A 27,253-nucleotide genomic window follows, 5' to 3' on the forward strand; every position below is an offset into this window, starting at 1 on the left:
GTATTAGTTCTTTGTATATTTTGGATATTAAACCCTTGTCATATGGCAGATTAGATGGTCTAAACATATGCCAGCTATAAAATACTTAGACATGCTAAATAAAATTAAAGTCATCCCATGTAAGTTGTTAGATGAGTTCACAAGGATATAAGGAATATTATCAAAAGCCAAAAACAGAGCAGAAATTAAACATGACCACCTTTCATTTTGGGTTTGGGAGTTGAATTTATACTCTATAATATGGGAACTGTCAAATTGAGAAATTAATGCAAAATTCCTTGGAGCAGTGGTGGAAGTGCATAGATCTAAAATCAATTTTTTGGAAGGGCCCATCCTCAACCTTGGCAGTAAAGGATTCCCTTTAAAAAATGCACTACCAGAAATGAACCCAAAATCAAAATTACAAAGCCTATGAGGTAATTCATCTTAAGTGCAGAGAGCAAACACAACAAACAACAGGGCTAGAACTCTTCTCCTCCTGAGAAATTTAAATAACATCATCCCTCAGCAACTCTAAAATAAGTACAACTAAAATGACTGAAGATATAAAATGGAATTGAAAGCATGAGAAACCAAATTTATTTATATTGTTTTATCTACAAGGCAGTATACCTTAACCTTGAAGCTAAAATGTTGACAAGAGAAAACTTTACTTGTAGGAACATTAATTCTTTCAAGATATTAGTTAGATATTACAAGTCAATGGCCTCATAGCAACTTGAAAAACGAATGTTCCTTTACACTATAAGACTAACTTCTGGGGTGAGCTTTAATTTCAAATTGTGACCAACGCAGATATTGCTAATGACACATAATCACGTTTTTGTCCAGAAGAGTTTAGATAGATGCCATTTGTAAATTAAATTATGTCAAACAATCCAGAAGTTGCCAAGCAACATACCTCCTGAAACCATAAATAGAATACTGCAAAACTATCTTATAATAAGGCAGTTAAATTTAGCATGGTTAAAACCATGTCAAAGATATAGGATTCTTTTTGCTTGCTCAGTGATAACATAAGTTTTGGATTAAATCACTAACCCTGGAATGTGTTAGGTTTTAGTAAAGCAAGTAAGGAATAATTGCATTTTACTAACAGAATGTGATATGATGGGAATCAAATGTTATCTACTCTAGATTTGATCTCAATTAATGAAAAATTAGTATTTATATAAGCTACCAAAGAAGTTAATTTTTCCCATAGATGAACTTTATTAAAAATATCCCCCTTCTTTTTATCATTGACAAATAAACTTAAGATCAGCATTTTCCCATTCTTGCCAATTGTTTTCAATGTGGTGCGTTGAGGCCAATAGGCTGTCAGGTGTCAACTTTCTAAAGATCATATTCCATGTGGGAAAATGTGCAGTGCTCTAGTAGCAAAAAGGGAGCTGTTTATTGCATGCATTATGTGGTTACCTCAAACTTCTTATGAACTTAATATCTCTTCACAAGCTGGTGGCTGACTCACTTTTTGCCAAAGTTCCTTTGTCACAGAATGAAATATAAAAGCTGTCAACTAAAGTTTGACAGTAATAACTACATGTAGCACAGTTATAAATTCTCTTGTTGGTGTGGCTCTGGGTCTAATCTTTCATCTAAACTCTCTGTTCTATTGTATCTATTCATGGAAGTCTATTTTGCCTATTTTCATGCAGTCTACAATTTAATGTAATGACTTCATAATATAGGTCTTTGAAGAAGAACTTGGGGATTTATGTTATTATTTTCTTTGCCATTGTTCATTCTCCTTTACTAATCTTTTATTTATTATAAGCCCAGATGGAGGAGAAATAAAAGATAGCATACATTAAACCTATATAAAAAAGAATGGTCACCCTGAGAATTCTTGTTGTAATTTTCACTATTTTCTTTACCAGACACAAGAAGTTATAGTTTTTAAATGCATATACTTCAAAATAGAAAAACAGTAATAAAAATGCTGATAATAAAGATTATATAGCCTAGGAATGTTCAACTTTGGTGAAAATGGCTGTGATGTTTTAAATAAAAATTTTAAAGATACTGTATAAAATTTGAGATAAAATTTTCAGTGTTACTGCATTTGAATTAAGTACATAAGATATCTAGGTTTATATTAGAAATAAATACTTTTCACATGACTTTAATGTTTAGATAGAACTATGAATATTATTAAAATGTTTATTTTTGAACCATGAAATTAAAACTTTGGTTTCTTTTTGGAATTTTTCCATCTGTGTGTCACTTGTGAAAAATTTTAAGTTAAAAAAAACTCAAGCAGTTACTAGATTGGGAAAAAGCATCAATGTATGATTTATAGCTTTTTCATATTTTAAGTTGGCTTATACAGGTTGACTTATGAAGCTAAAAGAAACTACTGTAAATTAAGGAGGAGAGATGGTAATATACATTGGTTATGCACATTTCCACCCTTTCTAAAGAGTCAATAACTGTTCTGCATAAATAAAATTGCTGCCCTTAATTTTAAAATTTATTTGGTGGAAAAATATTGTTCTCCAAACAAATTTCAAGCTTACCCTTTTAATTTATTTTATAGTCACATTTTCTAAAGTGTCTAGTATATTTTATAGCTTTGATTGTGCTTTAGTAGATACATGTTTTTAAACCAATATTTAGGATGTAACTATAAATAATTAAGTCATCTGTTTAGAATTACAGTATATTCATTTATCATTTAATTTGTTTGAGTGATTGTCTAATTAAGAATAACGACTAATAACCCTTAATAAATATTTATTAAACACATACTATACTTGAATTATTTAAACTTTATTAATAGTTATTTAACCTTATCAATTAAAATTATAAAATGAGTGTACAAGCATGTGTGTGTGTACATAGGCACATAGCGACTTATAATTTTAGTAAACTTTGTGTGTGTCTTCATGCTTAAAATGTGAATTTATAGGGAAACATCTCTTGGCTCACGGAATTAGCAATCAGGTAAGCAATGGAAAGTGATTAAGATAATTTTAAACAAGAGAAAACAATAATCAGATTTGGGGCACAGAAAAAGAACTCTTTAGGTAATAGATATTGGGCATGCAATAATTAGAACTTCACAGAAAAGACTAGGAAGTAGTTGCAGAGGAGGTCTGGGTGCAAGGCATTAAGACCTGGTATGCTTTTTTGTCTTGTAAGGTAGTTCCTCTGTAGTTAGACATTCCTTACCACTGTGCTCCATTAAATGAGTCTAATAATAATGAAGGCATCTCATGGGATCTGCTATAGTAAATGTGTGTCCATTATATAAGCATGGCTTTCACTCCCTCACGGGGCTTAGATAATCTCTATGGAGTTGGTTATGAAATATTTGAGCAGTTCTCTGATGCCAATCTAGGTAGTCAGTCACTTCCAGAGACTTCTTTGTTGTCTAACTGAATATTTCTTAAAGAGCATGGGAAAATGAGGTGTGAAGGGAAGGTTTTCAGGGCCAGATGTGTTACTTTATTTTTTTTTTAAAGTCAAATATTATATTATTATCTCTCTGTTATTTTCTACTTTTGTTGGAGAATGTTTAATAGAAACATCTGTGGGCATATAAACATATCAATTTAAAGTACACTGTAATGGGACTTGAGTTGAAAATACACACACATAATTTTAGTTTACTCTTCATTCTTAAAAATTTATGAGAACATCTAGACATTCTAGGAATGATTGATAGGATTTTTATTTCACCTTTTATGAATAAAGCACAGAGAATAGGTGAACAATTGGGAATAATGATGATCTCAAGTGACATCAGGGGTTAATTGGGTTTTTAAAAATTAATAGATCAATTAATTAATTTTGATGCTGATGTTTTTAGAAGTTATAAAAGGCTAATATAGACTAAAAAGGTGTATGATGTGCAGCATCAGGGTAGGGTGTAACTAATACGGGCTCATGTAAGAGGCTGCCATGCATTGCTAATGAGAGACTCAGCCAAAAGGTTGCCTGCAATTTCTAAAGCTTCAGATGCTCTATGTAGTTAGAAAGACGGGGATTTCCTTATAAATTACTTGGTTACAAAGCTATATTTACAAAAATTTGACCGCTCTACAAATACACATCCTTCTAAGATGCCATCATAGTAAAGACCAACAATTTGGTTGCATTTCAGGGAGAAAGTCTATACTGAAATGAACATTGTGAGAAAACTCAATTTAATGATACCTTGGAGTAAATTCTTGCTTCATATACTGCTGTTTTCATTACAAGGTAAGAATTCATATAACATTTTTACCTTATTTTACTATATTTTAGTCTTTGTTGTAACTGATAGGAATAGTTTATTCTTATACTGTAAAGCACTTTTTTGAAGTTATTAGAATGGATGCATACTTAATAACAGCCAGGTCATCCTTTTGAAAATTGTTAATAATGTAGATATATTTGGGACATTTAGTTTTTTTGTCTTTTCTTTAAATGTTAAAATCATGTTTTTATTGTATTATGCAACTGTACTAAAAGAAGCTCTGATAATGATTTTCTCTTCTAGAATGATTTAAATATTTGTCTCTGTAATTTAATCACTTGAAATTTTATAATAACTATAGAGAAATTGAGTACTGAAACTTTCTTTATGCCAGTAAACCAAAGAATGGTAAAAATGTGTTTTAAGAAGGACTTTAACATTTGGGGCTCAGAATTGATTTTCAGTTATTTTACAGCAATTTTATTTATAAGTTAATTTTTATAGAATATTTTTATGGGGAAAGGATTTATTTATAATCAATAATCAATTTCTAATCCCCCCAAAGGACTGTATATTTTGGAGCTTGTAAGAGAAGAGGGAGAAATTACTGAAGTATAAAAGTCTTGTGAGGTCATAGATGCTAATGTCTAATCCTAGGAGTGACTGAACTTTCATGGAAAAACTGTCATAGAGAGTTGAGAGATGGAGTGGACTTTGGAGATGAACTTGTCTAACATCATTCTTTTGTTATATATGTGGTAGCTTGCTTAAGTTTGGCATTTACTAAGTGGTAGGATTAAGATTAAAATTCAGATCTCTGGACTTTTAAGTCTAGGGCTTGTTCTACTGTATTATGTCTCTGTATAAATCTAGGTACAGTGCTCCTTCTGTCTGAATTACCAGTTGCTTTGATGTCTCGCAGGAAATTTGCTGGTCAAAATCCTTTAAAAAATGGAAAATACCTAACAACAAAATTAAGTTTTAGAATTTATTTTAAAATGATCTGTTTAATAATTAAAACATGTGACCAAGATAGCTATATAATTTGTTCAGTCTTATGTGTGTATATATATATATATATATATATATATATATTTATCTCTGGCAGGATATATTTGTGCTTCATCCATTTTGACTGAAACATCAAAGTGAGTATTTTTTGTTCTTTTTCTTATAAAACAAAGTTAATAAGGATGAACAAATGGAAACAGATAACTCTATCTGCTTATATTATATAAAAAACAGATAAAATAATTTACAAAATAAGGACATTATATTTAGTTAAAAATTTTTTCCACAAATTAAAAATTATCAAGCATTCAGTTCCTTATTTATGAGGCAAAGATGTTTTCTTTTTTAAATTTTAATTATAAGAGGAGTTCTTGGTGATGTCCAATGACTGTAGATACTAAGAAGAAATTACTTTTACTTCAAAGATGTATAAAGAAGTTGTACTCAGTAATTTCCCCTTTATATTATTATTATCCATCTACATAGCTGATTACAAATGTACTATATCTTAATATAGAGCAAAACAATTTTTAATTAATTATTAAAAAGAATAAAATTGATCTAACACTAAATAATAAAAATCATTCTTTGGACTAAACTGATCTTTTCAACAAAGAGCAGAATGCCATTCCCCATTGATTTTGATAAATCACAGTATGATGTGCTTACTCACATTAATGCTCATCTGCCTTTTATGACATGGTAAAGGAGTAAATTAAGTATTGTGTTTGGTAAAAGTGAATGTGTTCTTGGTGAATACTTATCTCACAAGTTTTATAAAGTCGTTTGAGAAAATGCCAGGTGTGTTGGTGCTAAAATATTACACTATTTTATTTACTTCTCTACCTTGAAGTTCCTTCCTAAAATTCAGTTTACATCAGACACTGGAGAGATTTGGGGACACTCCCGGAATTTTGTAAAATGAGACAGCACCACCACCCAAATCTAACCCCTCAGAAAGGGGGAGGGGGACCTTTTAAATGTTAAACCAAGAAAGACCTCTTTAATAAGGTGATGGAAATCAGGAGGAAAACACCAGCTCTCTCTTGGGAAAGGCTTGTTCAGGTTGCCGTGGGGCCTTTGACTATACAAGTTCTTTTTGTTTTCTTCCAGAAACGGATCTAATGAAAATCGACAGAAAAGAGCTCTTTTAGCAGCACAGGTAGGCTAGGCCTCAGATGGAGAGAGGGACAGAGAAATAACCCATTCTGCTTTGGGACTCTGCTGTCACTTCAACAATGAGACCTTTGTGCAAGGGAATGAAATGCTAAAAACAAGACTGGAAGGAGGAGGAAGAGGCAAAGTAACGCCTCTACTGCTTTTCTGCGCCCCTCAAATGCTTGTTTACAGTCAAACGTTTTTTTGCTATTCACCTTCATTTCCTATTGATAGGCACGTAGTAGCATGTGTGGGAGATTCAATCTCATCTACTTGCCAGAAAATTTAAATGGGTTTAAAAATTAAGTCTAGTATCAGTTAGAACAATGACAACAGAACAAATACAAGGAAACGGAGCAGAGAAAGGTGTAAATGATCTGAGTTAAATACTGCAAAAGGTCATCAGAGATGTACTGGTGTCCTGACAAATAGCTTTTATATTGTTAGATAAATCTCAGTTACAGACAGATATTTTCTGAGAGGGAAACTTCTTTTTTTTTCTTTTCCTTTTTTGAGGGATGGGGTAGCACTGAACTTGAGGATGCCTTTTTGCCTCAATCCCTTCATACAAAGAATATTGGATCTTATAATTACAATGTCTTCAAATTGTGGTTGGAATGTTCAAATGAGTGGGTTTTAAAAAACATTTCTCTATAAAGAATGGATAGCACAATAGAGAATCCTTTAAGGCATTTCTCTGGGAGGTAAATATGATTTGAGTATTTAGATAACAAAGAGCATATATATTCAAAGAGGCATTTGTCAAATTCTGAAGTGCAATTAATTTCTATGAGCATTTCTGGAACATGTCTGAATTATATATATATATATATATATATATATATATATATATATATATAGCTGTAAATTAAAGAGAATTAAAGACAAATTTGATATGCTGTTATGACAATTTAGAAGACAGAACTAATTTTTTTTATCAAGTGATCATTTTTTGTACTAAAATGGGCAAAGGATTGTCTATGGAATGGAAATATTTTCTTTTTTTCTTATAGAGTGTTTTGTGTATTTATTTATGTAACATGTGAAGTGGTTAAAATGACTTTTCTCTGAGAAATTTTAAGTAAATATTTGCTGGTAGACCATATTAACCACAGAAAGACATCATCTTGACTCAGTAGAAAATCTGATTTTGAGAAAAACTGCAATCTATTGAACCCGCTAGATTGAAGATTCTGTGATATAGTCCCTGTAGTTGTCACAGGAAGTGGCCTATTGATGGGGTTATACAGGATGGGCAAAACTAGGGTTTACAGATGTTCACGTGGAAAATAATAAAATCATAAATAATAATAGAAGAATAAACTGTGTTTCACATTCTCACAACTGTGAACCTACTTTTGCCCCACCATGTACCATTTTCAAGATAGTTGTTTTTTTACAATTAGTATAATTTACTCCAAAGGGTTTATGTTAATACCTCCTTTTTTGTTAATAAATTAGGAACTCCCATTGTTTTGATTTCCCTTTTAGAGAGAAAGAAGAGTAGTACACTTGCCTTTTTGTTTCCTGTAACTAAAGAGCATACATCAGAATTATCTACTATTTGAGCAAATTTTAAAAGAATAAATGTTAAAGACAGACAATGAAGTCATAATCACATGTTGCACTGTTTAAGATTGAAATTTCATCTGTTACATGGCCATTCTTGTCCATAGATTCATTCCCCTGCTCTAGGAAGACAGAACACTAATGGATAGCTATCTGTACAAGTAAGGTTCAGAAATATGTTGACAATGAGATGAACAACGAGCAAAGAAAGGGTAGACACAGACTTCTCTCAATGGTGTATTTGTGTGCTGCAGTGATTTCTCATCTAAAGACTGCATTTCTCTGTGCTTCTCACCCTCCTGTGGAGATGTAATCAGCAAGGAGGAAGAATAGGCTATTCTTCTGTATCACTTATGTGACTTACACACCCACTGCTTTTTTTTTTTTTTTTTTTTTTTTTGCATTCGCAATGCATTTAAAAATTCTTCTGAAAGCAGGCGCTGAGACCTGGACTCAGGTGCAGGTAATTTATTTAGGATGTGCACAGTGAGGAAGAGAGAAAAGTGAGAGTAGGAAGGGAGAAAATCCAACACAGCTATGCTAATGAGCGGCTTCCTGCCTTAGACATCTGGGGCTCAGCCTTGTTGGGGACTCTGAGAAACAGTGTAGACTGTGTTGTAGAATTGTTTGTCCAATGAATGGGGAAAGCTGGGGTACTTATCCACCAACTCCCTTTTACCCTTGGTAGAGGGCAGCCCCTGGGGGGCTTTAATAATCCTCTGGAAGGCACATTCTGTGGTCTATCCTGCTTGGATTTTGCCCTTAGGCAGAGATAGAAAGAAGCCAGTGTTTGAAGTTGGAGGATTTGAATGTGCATAGAAACCCAGATGCAGGTGAAGTTGATGAGAGGATGTGGGGAGAGGCATCAACAGGATCTCTCTCTTTTTTTTATCTTCACCTGGGGACATTTTAAAAAAATTGTTTTTAGAGAGAGAGGAAGAGGCTTGGTAGAGAGAGTGAGAGAAACATTGACGTGAGAGAGAAACATGGATCTGTTGCCTCTGGTGCATGCCCAGACTGGGGACAGATCCTGCAACCTTTCGCATTATAAGATGATGCCCCAACCAACTGAGCCACACTGGCCAGGGCAACAAAATCTTTTATAGTCATGGCTCTAAAGAGCCTTGGGAGGCTGATCATTTCCATTTGAATAATGTCTATTTTCAGTTTGGCTGTGTTTGTTGATGACATACAAGGGAACAGACTAGAGATATAAACGTGAATAGCAGTGCTTGTTATGTTGAAACTCAATATCTAGTGGAGGCCAATAAAGAAGTCATTTTTTGTGTAACTTGTTCATTGAATCTAAGACACCATCAATTATTTGCCATTATTCTTATGACATAAAAAATAAAAGTCCTCTGAATTGTAAATATAAAATACCATTCTGAGTTCAGATCTGTTAAAAAAGAAAAAGAAAACTGTGTGTCATGTCCCACCATTGTTGAAATATTATAGTACAATGCCTGGAATTCTGTGGTAATTAGGGCACTGTGATAACAAAGACACTGGTATTATAGGTAGTCATACCTGGTAATGCTAAGTAGTGAGAGGATATGGGAAAAAAATGAGTTATATATTCTTGCCTTAGTTTAGTGCAACAATGTCCAGTGTATTCAGTTTTCGTCTAATAACAAAAATAGGTAACATGTTTATAACCCTATGTGCATTGCACTATTCTTGGGGCTTTACTTATCCCACCTCATTTAATTCTCACAAATCTGTGAGGCAGTTACTATTATTCCATTTTATAGATTGAGATATTGAGGCTGAGCAGGTTGAATAATTTGTTCAAGGTTATAAGCCTATATGAGGCAGAGTTGAAATCACTGTACACTGTTAGTGAGCATCAGAGATGATTCACTGGAGCCAAAGAAGATTTTGGTGTCCAGTAATATCGGTGGTTGTGTTAGATTTAGGCAGCTGGGAACAATAATGTTGAAGAGAGAATAAAACTTGCTGTGTTGGGGGTAATCAAAGTCACAGACTATCATGAGTCTTAGTTTGAAGAGAGGCAAGGACAAAAAGGGGAGATTAAATAGTGAAGCTAAAACCCTGGAGGAATGAAGGCAGGAAATGATGAACTTGGACCCATGCTATGGGTCAAGGAGTCTTAAAGTGGTGAGTGTGGGAGTTCTTTTAGCAGGCATGGGTCAGGTTTGCTTGTTAAAAGAAAAAGAACTTTGTTGGGAAATGCTGAAATAAAACTTTACATGTAGGAAGCAGACCAGAATATGTTGAGAAAGGACTTTGGACCTGAAGTCACATTCTGTATCCCCCTTTCTTCTTATCCTTCACCCTTCCAAGTTTTTCTAACATCCTTTGGTACTCAATTTGACAATTATGTGGCAATGTTCTGGAGTGTTTATTCCTCTGTGAACATAAAATTGCTGTTGGAAAGGACCTTGCTGCACAGGACCGTATACTGAATTGGCTTTGAGTTTAAATAAAAATCATAATTGATTAGTTTTAGTAATCCACAATTATTTGCTCCTAATCCATATTGACCTCTAAAAGTCTTAAGGTTTTATCTGAGTTGCTTAGATTAGTATAGATCTCCTCTTGCCAATTTTCTGTATGTGAAGTACTATGTTGAAATCTTTACATGCATCATTTTATTTATATTGCTATGATTGCACAATGAAGTAAGCACCATTGTTCCCATTTTACAGACAAGTAAAAGGAGGCCCTAAGAGGTTAGGAAACTTGCCTAACAGTAAGTAATGAAAGAGTTAGTACCCTAATCCAGGTCTCTCTGCTTCACTGATTTGTGCTCTTAGCCACTACCTTAAAGTGCCTTGGGATCTATAAAAATATACGCAAGTGTTCTATGAACTTTAAAGTGTTAGCACTTTGGAGAGTGAGGGTGGCACTCTCACAGTGCAGCAGCAGACGCTTCTATGTGCGGTGCCTTCACAGATGGGTCTGCAGGTGGTGGGAGCTTCATTGTTGGTCCATTGGCCTCATGCATTTTCTTCACACCCGTCTGCACTTGGAAGTATCAGAGAACTGCTGCTTCTGTAGGCAGGACAGCCAGTTACTGCAGAAATTAACTCTAACTAGGCTCTTTTCCAAGGAGGGAAAGGAGGCAGAAGAACTGAGGTCAAACAGGTTATAGAACTTGTCAAAGTCATGTATGAGGCAAAACCACAGCCCCGGAGGAGCCTTGTCTGCATCACAGAGATGGCCTCAATAACCCGAGGAGACAGAAAGTCAGTGCCTTATAATTTCTGTGTTTGTAGCTATTTTTCAGCTTTTCTAATTTGCCTGCTTGGCTTGAATGAAGTTATTTGATTCTCTTGAATTCTTATTTCTTTCTTTCAAAGTTTGAAGCAACATCTCCAAGATACTTCTTCCATGAAGCGATTAATTGGGGCGAGAGCAAAATAAAAGGTTAGTGCTACATCTATGTTTTTGTATTTACTTTCTCAAAAGACCCCTATTGGGGGATATCTTGAATCGACTCTCTATTATTTCCATATAATGCAAGAAGGAACAGGAGCCAGGGTGGAAATAATACTTAATAATTGTTTAGGTTCACTTCATTTTTGGAAACAAGAAAGGTTAAACACTCTGACAAAGCTGATAACTACATGCCCCAGAAAGATATCACTGGGTATCAGAAACTTATTTCGACATCCTATTTTTGCTTACTGATTTCCCATTTCCATTATGCAAAATGCTGATGGTAGTTTGAAATTTAATTTGTTTTTTCTTGCATTTAAAATAACAAGGATTTCTGTTCTTGGCTTGGTATTTGTTTTCAGGGAATAAGCAGAATTGTGAATATTTTTTTTGAAGGAGATATATTTGTTTAAGTATTTAGGCATTTATTCATTGTAAAAATGCAAGATTGTGGTATAAGAGAAAATATAAAGATAGTTTTGCTCCTTGGGGGAAAAAAAACTACATTGAAGTTTATGAAAAATGTTATTTTTTACCTATGTTTATGATCAAAGTTGAAATAGCTCATTTTTCTTTAGTTAAGATGTACTACTTAAGAGAATTCTCTGTGTTTAAGTGTGAAGAGAAACTTTTTAGATCAATTGATCTTAAGGTGGAAGGTTAATGAGTTTTCCCAGTTCTTGACTTTGGCAGAACTATGGTTAAATTATTGCATTTTGAAAGTGCTTTCAAGACCTTAATTTATTCCAGAAAGGCCCAATCTCTAGTACTACTGTATAGTGACTCAAAGATGTTCTCTAGGTCTCTTGATGTGTTACTTAAATACTTCTAGCTTGAGTTTTGCCAGTTGCCTCTTGTCCTCTCCTTTTTAGAGGAAAAATTTTCAGTGTGATTCATTTGTGTTTTTAAAACTCGCCCAGGAGCTCATAGTTTCTTGCTTCCTCTTTTCAACATAATCCTTTGGGACAATATTTCTTTCCATGAAAGAAAGAATACTTTTGGTGACATCCAGCAGTGACTTTGGCTTCTGCCCCATTAAAATTAAATCTGGGTCAGAAAAAATACACCTTTTGTAATGAAGCCTGAGGATTAATACACAAAATTCAAACGAAAAATTTAATTATTCTCTTAGAAAATGTGAGTTTCATTTTGAGTTTTATACTTTGCCTGATTCTTTGGACTCATGAGGGATGCTATTCTTTAACACAGCGCTTGCTCCCAGGGAAGGATCGCATTGGACCTGTAGCCAGTGCCAAACTCTGTCAGCGGAATCATCTGCAGTTTGTGTATTTCTGGCTCTCATCATCTGGGACAGGGATTCCTTACATGGGAACTTGACCTTTCAATCGCTTGAAGGAAGCTAACCTTTGCTCTCAGGGTAGTTTGAGATGTGAAAGCCTGTCTTTCTTGTTTCACAGCACACATAATGAAATGAACTAGATAAAGACCTGACTGGGTTCAATTCTTCAGCTCATCAAGGCAAGAGGCCCAGGGTTCCGTTTGAGTTAATAGTGCTTACAGTTAGTCCAAGCTAAATCTTGATGTATCATGTTTATAAGAACTGATGCATGCCAGGAGATAACTTATTTTGTTGTCCTTCAGGTTCTTGTCCTCATGAATGCCTTAACGGAGCTTTCTGTTCTAAGACTGGTACGTGTGACTGCCAAATATTTCAGGCACTTGGGACACGGTGCCAGATTGGTAAGTTTCAGGGATACTTAGGTGAGAATTATGAAATAACAAAGAAAACATTAAGGCATAATTTGGTATATTAGGTTCATCCATTAAGATTGGAAACAATCATATTATATATTAACTTAAATACTCACAATTCATTTCCAGTAATTTAGGAACAATGTAAAAGAAAATAGATATGCCCAATTTCTCCTCTCACTTATCTCTACTATTTCCTCAAGCAGTTTTTCTACTCTAGATGGCACTAGCCCGTTAAAATCAGATTCTCATTCATCTCTCTTGTGCTTGATAAATTAGATTTATTATTTGAAGTGACACATTCTTTTTGACTTTGAGTTAATTAGAGATTCTTTACATAAAGTAGAAATAATATTGAGAGCTCTTCAAAGCAGTCGATCCTTAAGAAATATTTTTATTCATGGTGTCTAGGTTAGGATCCTACATCAGTCATAATCAATAAATATTCATCTGTGTAATGAGTATTTATTGAGCATCTAATAAGTCCCAGACTAGGCACTGGGGATGGAATAGTGAATAGTATAGACATGTTCCTATTCTCTTGGAATTTACAGTCTAGAGAAGTGGGCTAACACAAAATAGATACACATACTTGTGATGAGCTATAAAGCATAAGTTTCAATGAAAATTTGCAACAGAGGTAAGGCATACTGTCAAAGAAGACTGCCTGAATCATGACTTACTCTCCATTTTTTTCCTGAAAAGTCCAAAGTTAGCCAAGGCTAATAAATTTAGGTAAAAATTGCAAAAAGAAAAGACATGATTGTGCTCTTCTTTATGCTGTCTATGTAAGGTATTAAAACATTTTACACATATCAATTACTCAGTAAATGTCATTGATTTTCATATTATTCTAAAGGGAAAAGTAAGAAGGGAGTCACAGAGACAATAAGAGATGACGTATAATTTAAGACAAACATTGCTTAAAACTTGGCCAGTTTGAGGCCATAAATTTTTATTCCATCATACTTTGGATGACTAATGCTCCCTATCCCCAGACATATAAACGTGATATTTTTGTCAGTGGTTATTTTTCTCTGTGGATATTATTAAGATATTTTTGAAAGAATTGTGGAGATGGGAATACTCTTATGCTGTCTATGCTGATTTTTAGGACACTCACTGGTGACATTTCTTTCTTTTCTGAGCCATTATATTGCTTTATTACTATCACGCTTATCTTACTGTATCATTCTCTCTGCTCTTCCTTTCCTCTAGAATCTTCCTTTGGAAGCAAATATAAAGAAATTACTAATATAAATTCTTTCTTCAAAGCAACTTGAAGATCCATATCTTCCCTTAGGGAAGTTTAATGGTTTTGTGAGAAACCAGTAATTTTGTGTTAGTTATTTCTTCCTGTGATATGGGCCACTGAAGAAGAAAATATTTATTTTAATGAAATAGAATCAACTACCATGACAGAACCTTGCCAGAAACAGGTGTAATTTATTTTATTCTACTAAGTATTACCCTATTTCTTTTCAGTGCCAAACATGGGCAATGGCAGAGATGGGATTTGCAAAACCTGGGGACAATACCACTTTGAAACTTTTGATGGCATCTACTATTATTTCCCAGGAAACTGTTCTTACATTTTTGCAAAGGACTGTGGTAATTTGGAGCCTCGATACACTGTATGGGTAAGTGATCCTAGGGCATAATTAACTTAGAACTTATTTCAGGTGAATCCTGTATTTTTTAGATATTGGGAAAATTATGCCAAACATATAATAGTTAGGGCTCTGACTGGGAAAGAAGAAGAGTTGCATCTAAATAGGATAGATAAAATTTGCAGCTATATTGAGTGTTATTCTATCAAGATGTGGCCTAGGACTGGGAGAAGGTGGGTTGGATTTACATGGAAGGGACTTTTAGGCAATGCATAAATGTCTATATCATGGATGTCGTAATATCAACTCTTGCTGATGTCTTCATTCCTCAGGTTTTATTTGATCATTTTGAAGAAGGGGTGGGTCCAGGCACTAATCATATTACTCAAGTATGTTTCATTCTTCATACTTCCAGTGTGATGCCACTTGCATTTATTTTTAAAATGATAACCCTCTGCATGAACTGGAGGCAGCCTTTATGAAACAGAGTACATGCATTACCTAAGCACAGGCTAGAGGATATGGTAACAGGCAACTAATTGCTAAGTAGATGATACTATATGATTGAGGTCAGAGAGTTAGTTCTTAGTTTCAGAATTCTTGCTTCAGAAGACTCTTGGGAGACATGTCCAAATGTAAGCTGCAGAGTGGCTCTAGTTGAAGCCAGGCAGTCAGGGCCCTCTTTCCCTGCCCAATATCTTCCCCTGAATTTCCAGGTGTCTAAAAGCACACCCAGGACATTGCTGTGCATCCTATTCAAAAGCTTAACTCTTCATAGGGTTTGTTTGAGTTTCCATTTGTTTTGTTTTTCTTTTCTTTTCTAACTTACAATGGCATTGCCTAAATTCTTTTTGTCTCTTAGGTGAGACAAATTTTAAAAAGTAGGCCCTGAAACTTTTCTTTTCTTTTTTCTTTTTGTTATAATAAGGTCATATTTATTTACATTCAGTAGAGCTAACAGGTAATCCCTTCTAATTTTCACTGTTTCCCAAGATTTTCTTCCTCATATCTTTCAATGAATGTTCTCATTGCTTTTTAAAAGTTATTGATTTCAAAAAATGTAATCTTTATTATATTTTTCCCATTACCAGTTAGTCCCTTATACCCCCTCCCCCAGCAACCACCACACTGTTGTCCATGCCCATGAGTCCTTTTTCCTCTTTTCTCAGTCCTCCCTGCCCCCGGCCACTGGCTGTCATCAGCTCTCCATCTATGAGTCTGTCTCGGTTTTGCTTGTTAAATCAGTTTGTTCATTAGGTTCCCAGTGATCCAGAAAGGAAATGAGGTCTATTGAAAGTTATAGGGCATAAAGATTTGGAAAAAAATTTGTTTCTTTAGGTAAGAAAGTTAGTGGAATACACCTTCAGTACTCATAATGCTTTTGTTCTCACTCCCCTTTTGTCCTTTATACCTTCACTCTTCTGCTGGGTTTATCGCTCAAACACCTTCTGACTCCCTCATTGAAATGGTCTTGTCCAGTGTCTCACCCTTTTGAGGACTAAGGTGTCAACTGGGTAATCTATCCTTTGATAATTACACACAATGCTGAACTGTGCTTCCAGAGCTGATAGATACTGTTTCTACATGGCCCTGTTTTGCTTGGTGGAATTTGTTTTCAAATCAACAAATCCATTTATTTTAAACATCATCTTTCCCCTGATTATAGAAGTAGTTCACTTCATTTATAGAAAATGTAAAAAAATTCAGAAAAGTCTGAAAAATAATACTAGAACTATCAGTCAAGAGTTACCTTTGCTAATAGTTTCATATATTTCTTTTTACACTTCTTTCCTCTGGGTTTTGTACACATTTATAATATTAAAATTATACTACATATAACTTTCTGTTCTATATTTTTACTTAATATTATATCAAGAAATTTCTTACATGTTAAATATCCTTAACAAACACAAATTTTATTAGCTATATTTGTTTCGACTTATGGCATATTCAAGTTATTTAAATATGCCCTGCTTTAGAAATTTAGGTATTAATAATATTTTCAGTATTTTCAATATTGATAAACATCTTTATGCACATAGTTTTATTGTCCTGATTCTTTTTTCCTTTAATTTCAACCTTGTATTTTTTATGAAGATAATACATGTACATAGTTAAAAGGTCTCATCAAGGCGTAAAAAGCAATATAAAATAAAATAACCTGGCCTTTCTTCACTCTCCATCTGCAGCTGAAGTCTGGCTCTCCAAAGGCGATCATTTCATTTTTTTAAGCTGTTTCTTCTTGCTTTTATTCTACACATAAAAATCTACAATTATTATTATTATTTTTATTTTTTAAAGTTAGGCCTTATTTGTTCACTTCCTACTATGAAAAATGAGGAATCATCTCAGTTACTATCACCGTTCCTACCTCTCTAACACACATGCACACACACTTTCCTTCTCTCCTCCTAAGAGAGTACATCACCATATTTAGTTACATTATATGTGGTTTTTATATTTATTGTCACTTACATATTGCTCATATATGAATAATATTCATATACATATTGGTTATAGTTGAGCTTGACAGGTTATCATGAATTCATTTCTCTTCTTTGTATGTTTGTATGAGTTAACAATTGTCCTAATTTGGGCTTGCTGCATGTTCTAGACTGCAATCACTATTGTTTGCCTCCAAACTCTCCATCACCACAGAACTCTTCTCAATATGGTCAGGTACTTTAGGAAATCCCTCAGTTTCTCTCCCCTGCCATAGGGTGGCTATTGCTCATTTCTTTGTTCTCTGCTCCAATTGAGACTGGTTGTGTTTGAGCCTCTTACACACCTAGCAGTTGGGATCTCTCTTCTCTGTCCTTCTGGAGAATTTCATTCTTGTGTCTCCTGTATTGATTTCCCTGTTTCTTGGGTCGTCATGAAACATTTAGCGATCCTAGAACTGTGTACATACTTGAGAGACATGTTCTAAAAAGATTATTGGATGCTCCAAACAGGAGAACAGTGCTCCTTTGTAGCAGTAACTGAGCAGAAACCTGTTTCTTCTTTCTTTTGCTCACTTGTTTCAATTGGTTATATTTTCAAATTGTTTTCTAGAAAGAGAAGATACTTTCCTGGAAATGGAAGTGAACATTTTAAACCTCGATTATAAGTTAGAAGTTACTTTCAGAATTTTGAGATTCAACCCATTCTGATTTCTGATCATTTTACATGTGACCTCTCCCACCCCCCTCCAGAAATTTTTAGATATTCTCTTTATCACTAAGGTTATAAGATTTCATGATTATTTAACTTAAAAAAATTTTATTGTGCTGGGTACTTGATGGGTATTTTCAAGCTTTACAAATCCTTCAGTTTTGGAATACTATTTCTTTTTCTTCTCTTTCTCTCAGAGATTCTGTGATTCAGATATTAGAGCTCCTGAACTGAGTGATTAAGTCCTTATTTTTCTTGTTGATGCTTCCTTATTTTACATCTTTTTGCTTTTTTGGTCTACATTTTGGGAGGTTTATTTCCAATTCTTAGATTCTATTTATCTTCCAACTATTCTATTTCAGTTATTTGTTTCTTTTATGATAATGTCAATATACAATTGTTATTTTTATTTTTTTGTATTTTATTTTTAACAGAATTTTATGCTTGTTTCACAAATGATATAACTAACTCATTTTTTTCTTTGAAGATATTAATTACAAATTTCTGGAAGTTTATTTTTCTGAATTGCTTTAGATACCTTTGATTTTTGTTTGTTTATTTACCTTCCATGTTGCAAGGTTTTATCATAACCCACGAATGTTTATTCACATTTGAGGATTAGGCTCTAAAAGCTGATCAGAAATCTATGAATATATGGATGAGGGCTTGTTTGCCTGGTGGGAGATGGAGCAGGGAGTCTGGTTTCATTAGATATGCCCCAGATATGAATATCTGTATGTCTTTTATCCATTTTGTTTCTCCAAAGAAAAATTCTCCAATATCCTGACTGGGATCAGGTTCATGGATTTCTGGATACTGCCAACATTTTAGACATACTTCTTTAGGCTTTTGCACTTGCTATTCCCTTTGCCTAGAATGATCTTATAAATATCCATATGACTTGCTTTTACATGTCCTTCATATATATATATACACACACACACACACACATATATTCTTTTGTTTTGTTTTTCTCTCTTTAAGGTTCATAATAGCCCTACATGCTTTGGTTCGGTGTATTATTGTTACCGGTCAATCAGCTTGTTCTTTTCAGACCAAGAAGAAATTCGAATTTATGGGCACGAGATTAAAAAAAAAGGAATCAGGTAAGATAAAATAAAAAATATAATGAAAATAACACCATGAGTTAATAGTATTTCCAAACATCTCACACTGAAAATGAATTGTGAAGAGTAGGAAGAGAGAATTTCTTTTCAACAATAACCTTAAAGCTGTATCATACAGATATCAAAACTTGGGTGGGCTCCAAGGCCAACCAAGTGGTCAGGAATCTAATCATTTTAACTTACCCAATGCTTATGCGGGATACAAATATGTTTACATAGGTGGAGAAAATATTACTAAGAGAGATTCAAGAGATGCATTCATAGTTCAAGTCTTCAATTATTTTTGTCCCCTTCCTTCCTTCCTTCCTTCCTTCCTTCCTTCCTTCCTTCCTTCCTTCCTTCCTTCCTTCTTTCTTTCCTTCCTTCCTTCTTCAGAAACTTTAAATAAAACTAAATCTCTGCAAGTTCTTTCCAAATTTATGTGACTAAAGTTTGGGTGTTGAGATTTTTCCTTAATGTAGTGACAAAGAGTTAGAGCTAATGCATAACTGGCTTTCTTATAGATTGGAGATGGTGCTGCTTCTGGTTTTCTGCCTGCCAAGTGTAAGATCTGAAAGTTTTAGGGAAGCAATATTTATTTATTTATTTGAAGGAGGGTTTTATACATTTTAAACTAGGAATATTGTAGAATAATATTCCTTTCAACCTAAATAATTATAACAGTATTCAATCTTAAATATTTCTTGGCCAATTTACTCCAGGTAAAGTAAATTGTGGGAGAAAAATTCTATCCATCATTCAAAATTCACTAGTAAGTGTTTGAACCAGAAAGATTCTTTTCAGTGCAATGGCCTTACCAATCCGTGTGCTTTATTCCTCAGTTTAGATTCCTTAAGAGGTAACAGATGGTAGCAGAAAGGGCTTTGCATGAAGCACCAGGGGAACCAGACACTGACCAAGTCAGGCAAACCAGAGTGGCCTCTCTGTCTCTCTGGGATTATTTTCTTGATCAGTTGGGTTCTTTATTGCTCATTTCCTTATAAAAGAAAGCTTAGCCATTTCAATGGGAAGATAATGCATTACAGATGTATTTCTTGGAATTGAATTTCAATAGTAATTTAGAATTCCTTATATGGGACTTTAGGTAACATAATGGGCACTTTAAAAAATTACGTTTTGTAAAACAGAAATGGTATTCAAGAAGATTTTCAAGAATACTAACCTGTTGTTAAATCAAAGATATAATATTTAAATTTTAACTCAGACATGTTGCATTATAGAAAAAGGATTGTTTTCTTATTAACCAATTAAATTGCTTATACCCATGCTATATCTGGCTTAGAGTCTAACTCATAGCAGGTGCTAGAGAAATGTTTGCCAAAATGAAATCAAATATGTGAGGCTGTGTGCATCACAACTTACCTCTCTTGACTTCTGTTCTCTCACCGGTGAAATGAAGGTTTTTTTTGTACATATGAATCTGTGAATAATTTTTAGCATTAATCAGTGCTTGCATTGTTAATGTTTCCTGCCTAGGTTGAATGGAGTTTTTCTTAGATTTATGGGAGATTATCTAATAGCATTGTTTTATGTTATAGATGTTAGAATGATCACATGCACCTTTAATTTTAAAAGTTTATTTAATGAATTTACTGTGAAAGAGATAAATGACCAACGACCGTACCAAAAACTACCCACAACAAAACAACTATATCTTTGCACACCTAACATTATATTATTATGAAATACACTTAGAAAATATGATTCACTTTTTATGCATAGTTTTTATATACTCGCAAACTTAATATTATTCATATTGAATTTTACTCTGCATTTACTATGAATTCCTTGTGTTTACAATATTAATAAAAATAAATTATGAAATCAATTAACTAATCTTTTTATTTATTTTCCAATGTAAATTTTTAGTTATTTTCCTATTTTTATTACCAATTCTCTGTAAAAATTTACCCGCAAACACCTTTGGGCAAATGGTTAGATATTTCAAATTGTTTCTTCGGAGACCAGACTTTTGTTAATGGATATGTTCAGTTATATGGTTTTGTGCTATGCAGCCATTCTTCTCCTGAAAAGGAACTCAATAATTTGAAATTTGTGAGAGAAATATTTGAATATACCTATTAACCTCCTATCTCACATTAAGTTTATAGTTTTCAGTTAGCATGGCTATAGTAATAAAAATGATATTTTCCCTTTCATTACTTTAATTATTAGCACCTGCTCTTTAATATTTGTGGATGGAAGGAGGAGAGTGTTCAAGAAATATTCTAGGCAACTTACTGTGCTTTTAAAATGTCCAATTGTGTAGTTTTCTTTAGTTCTTGTTATGTCTCCCACTTCTTTTATATGTGCACATTCTTGTGAAAAATGAAAAGACTAGACATTGGGCCAGGAATTTAAATATTCAATGTGACCCTTGTTTAAATAGACCAAATTTTATCCAGCTTAAAAAGTATGAATCTAACCCCTATGCAATACTGTAAGACAAAGTATTCTATGTTCCTAATAATGTACTTTGCAGCATTAAAAATGTAAATTATAATTAATCATGCCTTGCCGCTTTTCTTTTGGAAAACAATGGCTTATACCAAGGTGACACGTTGGGGACAGAAGCTCCTGTTTCATTACAGCCAAGTTTAAAATAAAATTAAACAAAATCAGAATCTGTGCAGTATGTTTACATATTTTGACCATGTTTGTACTTCAAAATTTTAAGCATCATTTTTTGATTATCTTGAACTTTCTCAATAAAAATAAATAGATTTAAGCTCTCATTATTCAAAATAGACAAGGTTATTTTCCAGGTTACAAAAACCACTGATATTTAGCAGAAGTGTATTTTTGTTTGATTGAAAAAATCATCCATTATAAGTATAAAATCTAAATCAGTATGGAGAAACAGATATAATTTTTGTTGTCTTTTGATTTCAATATTGAATTAAAAAAATTTCCTAGAGGATGGTTGCTTGGGAAATCTAACCACATAGTTTATTCAATAATTATGAATAATAACTATCTTTTATTTAGTTTTTTTCGGTTACTATGTGAAAGAAATAATCATCTGTAATTCATCCTTCATTATAATTCTTAGATTGCTTTTGTTCCATTTTTCAAGTTTAACATTGCCTCAGACAATTGGAGAGGTTTTTGTTGAGAAACTAGCTGACTACATTCTGGTGAAAACAACCTTTGGTTTTTCATTGGCTTGGGATGGAATATCTGGAATTTACCTCAAAATATCTGAAGAGTATAAAGGGAAATCGTGTGGCCTATGTGGAAACTACAATGGTGTTCAATCTGATGATTTCATCATTCAACAAGGTAAGGGGAGCAGGAGAAATGTGTGGGTACTTCTGAAGTGTCCTTCCTTCACCGATCGAGCTGTTTGTACCCAGAAGGGTACAACTTGTTCTAGCTTGGGTAAAATTGGTAGGCATCACTTACCTGTTTTAGTAATTTTAAGAGAAGCTTACATAGAAAAATATTTTTGTGCCATTCTTGAAACCATGAGCTAGTTTATATTTGCTACATTAAGATACAGGACTTACTCATATAACAACATTAATTGGGCATTAACTTTGTGTCAGGCACTGTTGTGGGAGCTTGGGATACATCAGTGAAAAAGCAAAGACGCCTCCCTTTTTGGAGCTTACTTTTCAGTGATTTGGACCCATTTGGGCAAAATTGTTCACTTTTGGACAAGAGCTATTTTACATTGTCTTGTTAGGAATAAATTAAATGACTACCAGAGAATAGTTTTGTAAAGATAATTAAATGTGAAGAGCATAATAAAAATTGAATAATAACTTTGAAATGTTTTATTATGTATAATGATATATCTACCATCATCCATCTATTTATTCAAAGTCATGAAACTAATCTCTGTGAACTATTAAAAATGTGTTCTCTTTTAATTTGGTTACCAGTGTGTACTGGCAACAGAATGAGAGTCACAGGACACAGTCATGATTGAGTTCCACATGGAGAGGTGCAATAAAAATAGAATACTGTTCTTAGTACCAGCAGATGTGGCTGTGAACCTTGTTCTGAATCTTAAAAGTTTTGTTGTCTGAGGGAATTCATTTAATCTCTGATGTTTAGTTTCTGCAGCTGAAAAACAGGTATATAATAATCCTGAACCTTAAGAGTTATTAGGAATAATGAGAATACATCTTGATATTGCACTATTTATAATAATAGTTAATATGAGCACATAACTACATTATCCCTAACCCTCACAACATTCTGTGAGGTGGGTAGTATTTTATTAATTTTGTAATGCCACAAGGTGATGTGCCCAATGTAACACAGCTTGTAAAATGCTGCTGTCAGGGTTGGATTACAGATCCGACTGTCTCCCCGTCCCATGCTTAGGTAAATGTGTGAGAAGTCAACTTTCAGTCTGTCAAGTGCTATTTAATCCTTTTGAATATTATAAAATGAATAAAGAAGAGTTGCCTATATGTTGTGTTCTAAGGCACAGTGGAAATCCTACTTAGAGGGTGGGTTCTGGAATCAGACTGTGGGATTCAAATTCTGCTTTGCCACTTATTAAACTTTCTAAGCTTAATGATATTATAATGTATACTTCATAGGGTTGCAAAGATTAAAAGAGACCACCCATGCAAGACATTTAGTATACCTTGTGGCACATAGTTAAAGCTCAATACATTTTAGTTAATTTATAGTCATCTCCACGTGGTCTCAATAAGCCTGTAATGGAATAAAAATGTTTGATTAAAGACATTGCTTTGAGAGCTCTTGTTCAAATGCAGACATTTTACCCATGAGGCATAGTGCATCATCAGGATTAGATCCCTAGTGGCCAGTGTAAAGAGCTGGGCTTCAAGGAGTCTGTTTCCTCATATGTAAAATGGAGATAAGAATAATGACCCTGAGAACTCCCAACCTATGAAGATCAAATGAGAAAATATAGCAGAAAGTGTTCAAAAGTCTGTGAGCGCAATACAGATAAATGTATGGTACTGAGATCATCATGGAATGGTGTTTTGCATCCAGTTGGGGATCTCGAACGAGAGAGCTTACAGACTTGAAATCTTGAGATAGGGATTTAAACTCAGGCAGAACCAATCAAAAGGTAATTGTTGACTTCTTTTTCTTCTCTATGAAAGCTTCATGAAAAAAATGATACTCAATTCAGTTCTCAGTATTAGAGTTAGAAAAGACTGCTGTGGGCGATTCTCCCTGGACACCTGGGGAACGTGGTACAGAGGTCTGGACCGAAAACAGCATCGGCTCTGTTAGCAGCAGAGACACTCAGGTTGGATTTAAGAGTCAGACAGAGTTTGATAACCTGGCACATAAAATGGTTGCTCACAGTGAGATAATCGGGGCAGCAAAGAGCTGATAGCTGATTCCAAGTGGCAGTGGACCAGCTGGAGGCTATTGGACTGAATTGTGGCTGAATTGGCAGAAGGCACGAAGGACAATGGAGAATGTGTGGGAAGCACCCAAGGAGAGATTCAGCTTTTTTACAATTTTATTTGGTGCACAATATAAAGCAGAGTAATTAAAAACAAAAACAAAAACAACAACTCTAACTTACAATAATTTATGGGGATATGAAAAAACCTGCCCTCTTAATTTACTTCCATGCTTCAGTAATGCAAGAAAATTTCTACAGATGAGCTATATTACCTTTAGCTTTAAGATCTTAGGATTTTGTTGAAGCTCAGCCTTTACATGGGTGTGATAAATCTTTAGAAGCAGTGAGTTTAACTGAATGCCATGGAATGCATAATTTCTTAAAAGTGATTAAAATGGTACCTCTCTCTGCATTCCTACTCATTCTTCAGAGATGACTTCACAAAGAAATGAGGCTTTTCAGAATTTCTGTGGCTATAGAAGATTTTAATTTGTTGTCTAGTTGAGATTCTGGTTCCATAATTCATGTCTGTAGCTAGCTGCACATTAACACAGAAACCTGGTTTACTCTTCATTTTCCCAACATAATTAATAGTGCCTCACTTTCATTCTCAGAAATGTCCCAATGTGGATAATTATTTACTCTGTTTATAGTAACTTTTATATAAAACATTTTAATTTTAGTTTTGCAGGCTCTAAGACCACAAATTGTTGCATAATAATCAACTTTTATGACTCTTTTATTAACACAATGTAGTAAAAATAGCTAAATACGTGGTTGAAAAACTAGAATTAAAGTGAACTCTTAACAGATTGCCCAGGGTGTTGAGTTACATTAAAATTTGCACATAAATATTAAAATAAGTGGGCCTTTAGGAAATGTTTTGGTTTCCTTAGATATTTAAAAATGATGATTTAAAATGAAACATGACTATAAGTTTTCCTAAAAAGAGCACCTATTTTCCCTTTTTAAATTAAGCATGTAGGACTAGACCCATGCTTACTTCAGTGTGTGACATTTCCAACAATGTCAGAGATAATGAAGTGGGCCAAGTTTGAAAGCTCTAGGATTCTAATGATCTTTTTAATAAATATTACAGACTCTCTTGTACTTAGTCATTCACTTATTTAGCAAATGTATTTTGAGCACCCACCATATACCAGATACTAACCCAGGCATATAACAAAAGGATAGCTTAGGCAAGCTCTCTCCCTTTCATTACTAGGTATTATAGTGAAAGACAAAATAAAGAGAAAAATTAAAATATAGTTTATGTGAAAAATAGTCACCCTAAAAAATAAGGGAGAGAGGGAGAAGGAGGTTACAAGTGATAAAACACCGTTTGGTTGAAGCCCAGATCGTGTGACAGAGAACGTTCTCTGAGAAGGTCATATTAAATGAAATGAGGGAGAGCGCAGAAGGAAGATTGGAGGGAGAAGTGATTCTGAATGAGGAGGAGCAAGAGCAAAGCAAGTGCAAAAGAAAGGTGGAATGAATTTGAGTGAAGAACAGTGTCACGCCAGTAGACTGGAATAAATTGAGCAAGAAGAGGAGAAGATACAGGAGGCGTGGGGGTGGAGGAAGGTAGGTGAAGGGTGTTGGGAGTTGAAGGAGTGCAGGGGCCAGAAAAAAAAAATGCCTTCAAGGCCACAGTAAAATTTGGAATTTTATACTAAGAAAAGAAAGCATTTTTGTAGATGCACTCCCACCATCTTCCCAACTACTGGTAGTAGCACACCCACATTATCTTCCTATCGTGAAGATATGGAGAGGGAGTTAAACATTTGGTTTGAGATCTTTGATTCTGGTGATGTGGTAGCTCATCTTCGAAGGCAGACCTGTGGCTCTGTAGATCTACGTGGTGGAGAATGCAGAGCTCAAATCTGAGCCTGCCTTAGCTGGAACTTTGAGATGTCTTTTTTTATTTAAGATTTTATTTATTTTTAGAGAGAGGGCAAAGGAGGAATAAAGAGAGGGAGAGAAACATGATATGAGAGACAAATATCGATTGGCTGCCTGTAGCACAAGCTCTGACTGAGACTGAAGTGCAACCCAGGCATGTGCCCTGACCAGGAATCAAACCTGTGACCTTTTGCCCTGTGGGATGGCACCCAACCAAGTGAGCCACACTGGTCAGGGCTCGAGATGTCATTTTGTTCAGTTCTGTTAAGTCCTTGCGATTTGAGATCCAGACTTTGTCTCAGGGGCTGAGACAATTTACACAATGTGGAGCAGAGAGCCCAGTGTGCTCACCACCAACTGTCGCTGTGTACATTAGTTCCTGAATCTTGCCTATGAATAATGCTGAGACAGTGTCAGGATTCCTAAAACTCTGTCCTGAACATGTTTAGAAACAATTCTCATCGTGTTCAGATGAAATGGCTTCACTTCTTAGGCTTCTGTGCACCGGGTGTCTTTTTCAGTCTTTTGCTTTGGTCTGTCCTCTGAAATTTCAAGGGCTCCACAAAGATTTTTTCAATTGTTGTTTACCCCCAAAACAGAACTACAATTTTAGTAAGTTTTTGACTAATATAAAATACAGTGAGGGGGCTTTCTGAAGATTTTTATACCAAACTTTTACTTCTGCTTCTGTTTTATGCATAGTTTCTCCTCTCTATAGCACAAAGTACGGATGGTGTAATTGGTGCTTTACTGAGGTGCATGTTGCTCCCCTCGCTCCCATTCTTTCCTCATGGTGCTTCAATACATTTTTTCTCTTCAGTGATATTAACCTTGATTTCGTATTGACATTTTAGTCAGTTCATTTTTATTATGCTAAAGTAATGTTACAGGGGTGGGCAACAGTAGGTTTACTGTTGTGAGTATACGAAAGTTTATTCTTGTATTATTATTTTTATTTTGCGTATGAACAACTGTAAAACTACTTTGTCCAACCCTGTATAGTCTAATATCATTGATAATTATAAACTTACTGAGTTTAACTTTTTGACCAGAGAATTTATGTCGATGAACTGTG

General features: G+C 34.2%; 1 protein-coding gene across 2 annotated transcripts in view; it reads left to right on the top strand.

The window, feature by feature from the left end:
- Positions 1–4,127: 4,127 nt before the first annotated feature.
- OTOGL (otogelin like) overlaps positions 4,128–27,253 on the top strand; it is a 124,190-nt gene continuing 101,064 nt past the window's right edge. For both annotated transcript variants that reach the window (XM_090275663.1, XM_090275664.1), the window contains exons 1-8: positions 4,128–4,206; positions 5,292–5,331; positions 6,308–6,356; positions 11,248–11,314; positions 12,929–13,027; positions 14,525–14,679; positions 18,787–18,908; positions 22,006–22,211. In XM_090275663.1, coding sequence (XP_090131789.1) covers positions 4,128–4,206; positions 5,292–5,331; positions 6,308–6,356; positions 11,248–11,314; positions 12,929–13,027; positions 14,525–14,679; positions 18,787–18,908; positions 22,006–22,211 — 817 coding nt within the window. The remainder of the gene's footprint in view (positions 4,207–5,291; positions 5,332–6,307; positions 6,357–11,247; positions 11,315–12,928; positions 13,028–14,524; positions 14,680–18,786; positions 18,909–22,005; positions 22,212–27,253) is intronic.

Source organism: Furipterus horrens, unplaced genomic scaffold (genome assembly GCF_987537825.1).
Source record: "Furipterus horrens unplaced genomic scaffold, mFurHor1.1.pri manual_scaffold_4, whole genome shotgun sequence".
Taxonomy (NCBI): domain Eukaryota; kingdom Metazoa; phylum Chordata; class Mammalia; order Chiroptera; family Furipteridae; genus Furipterus; species Furipterus horrens.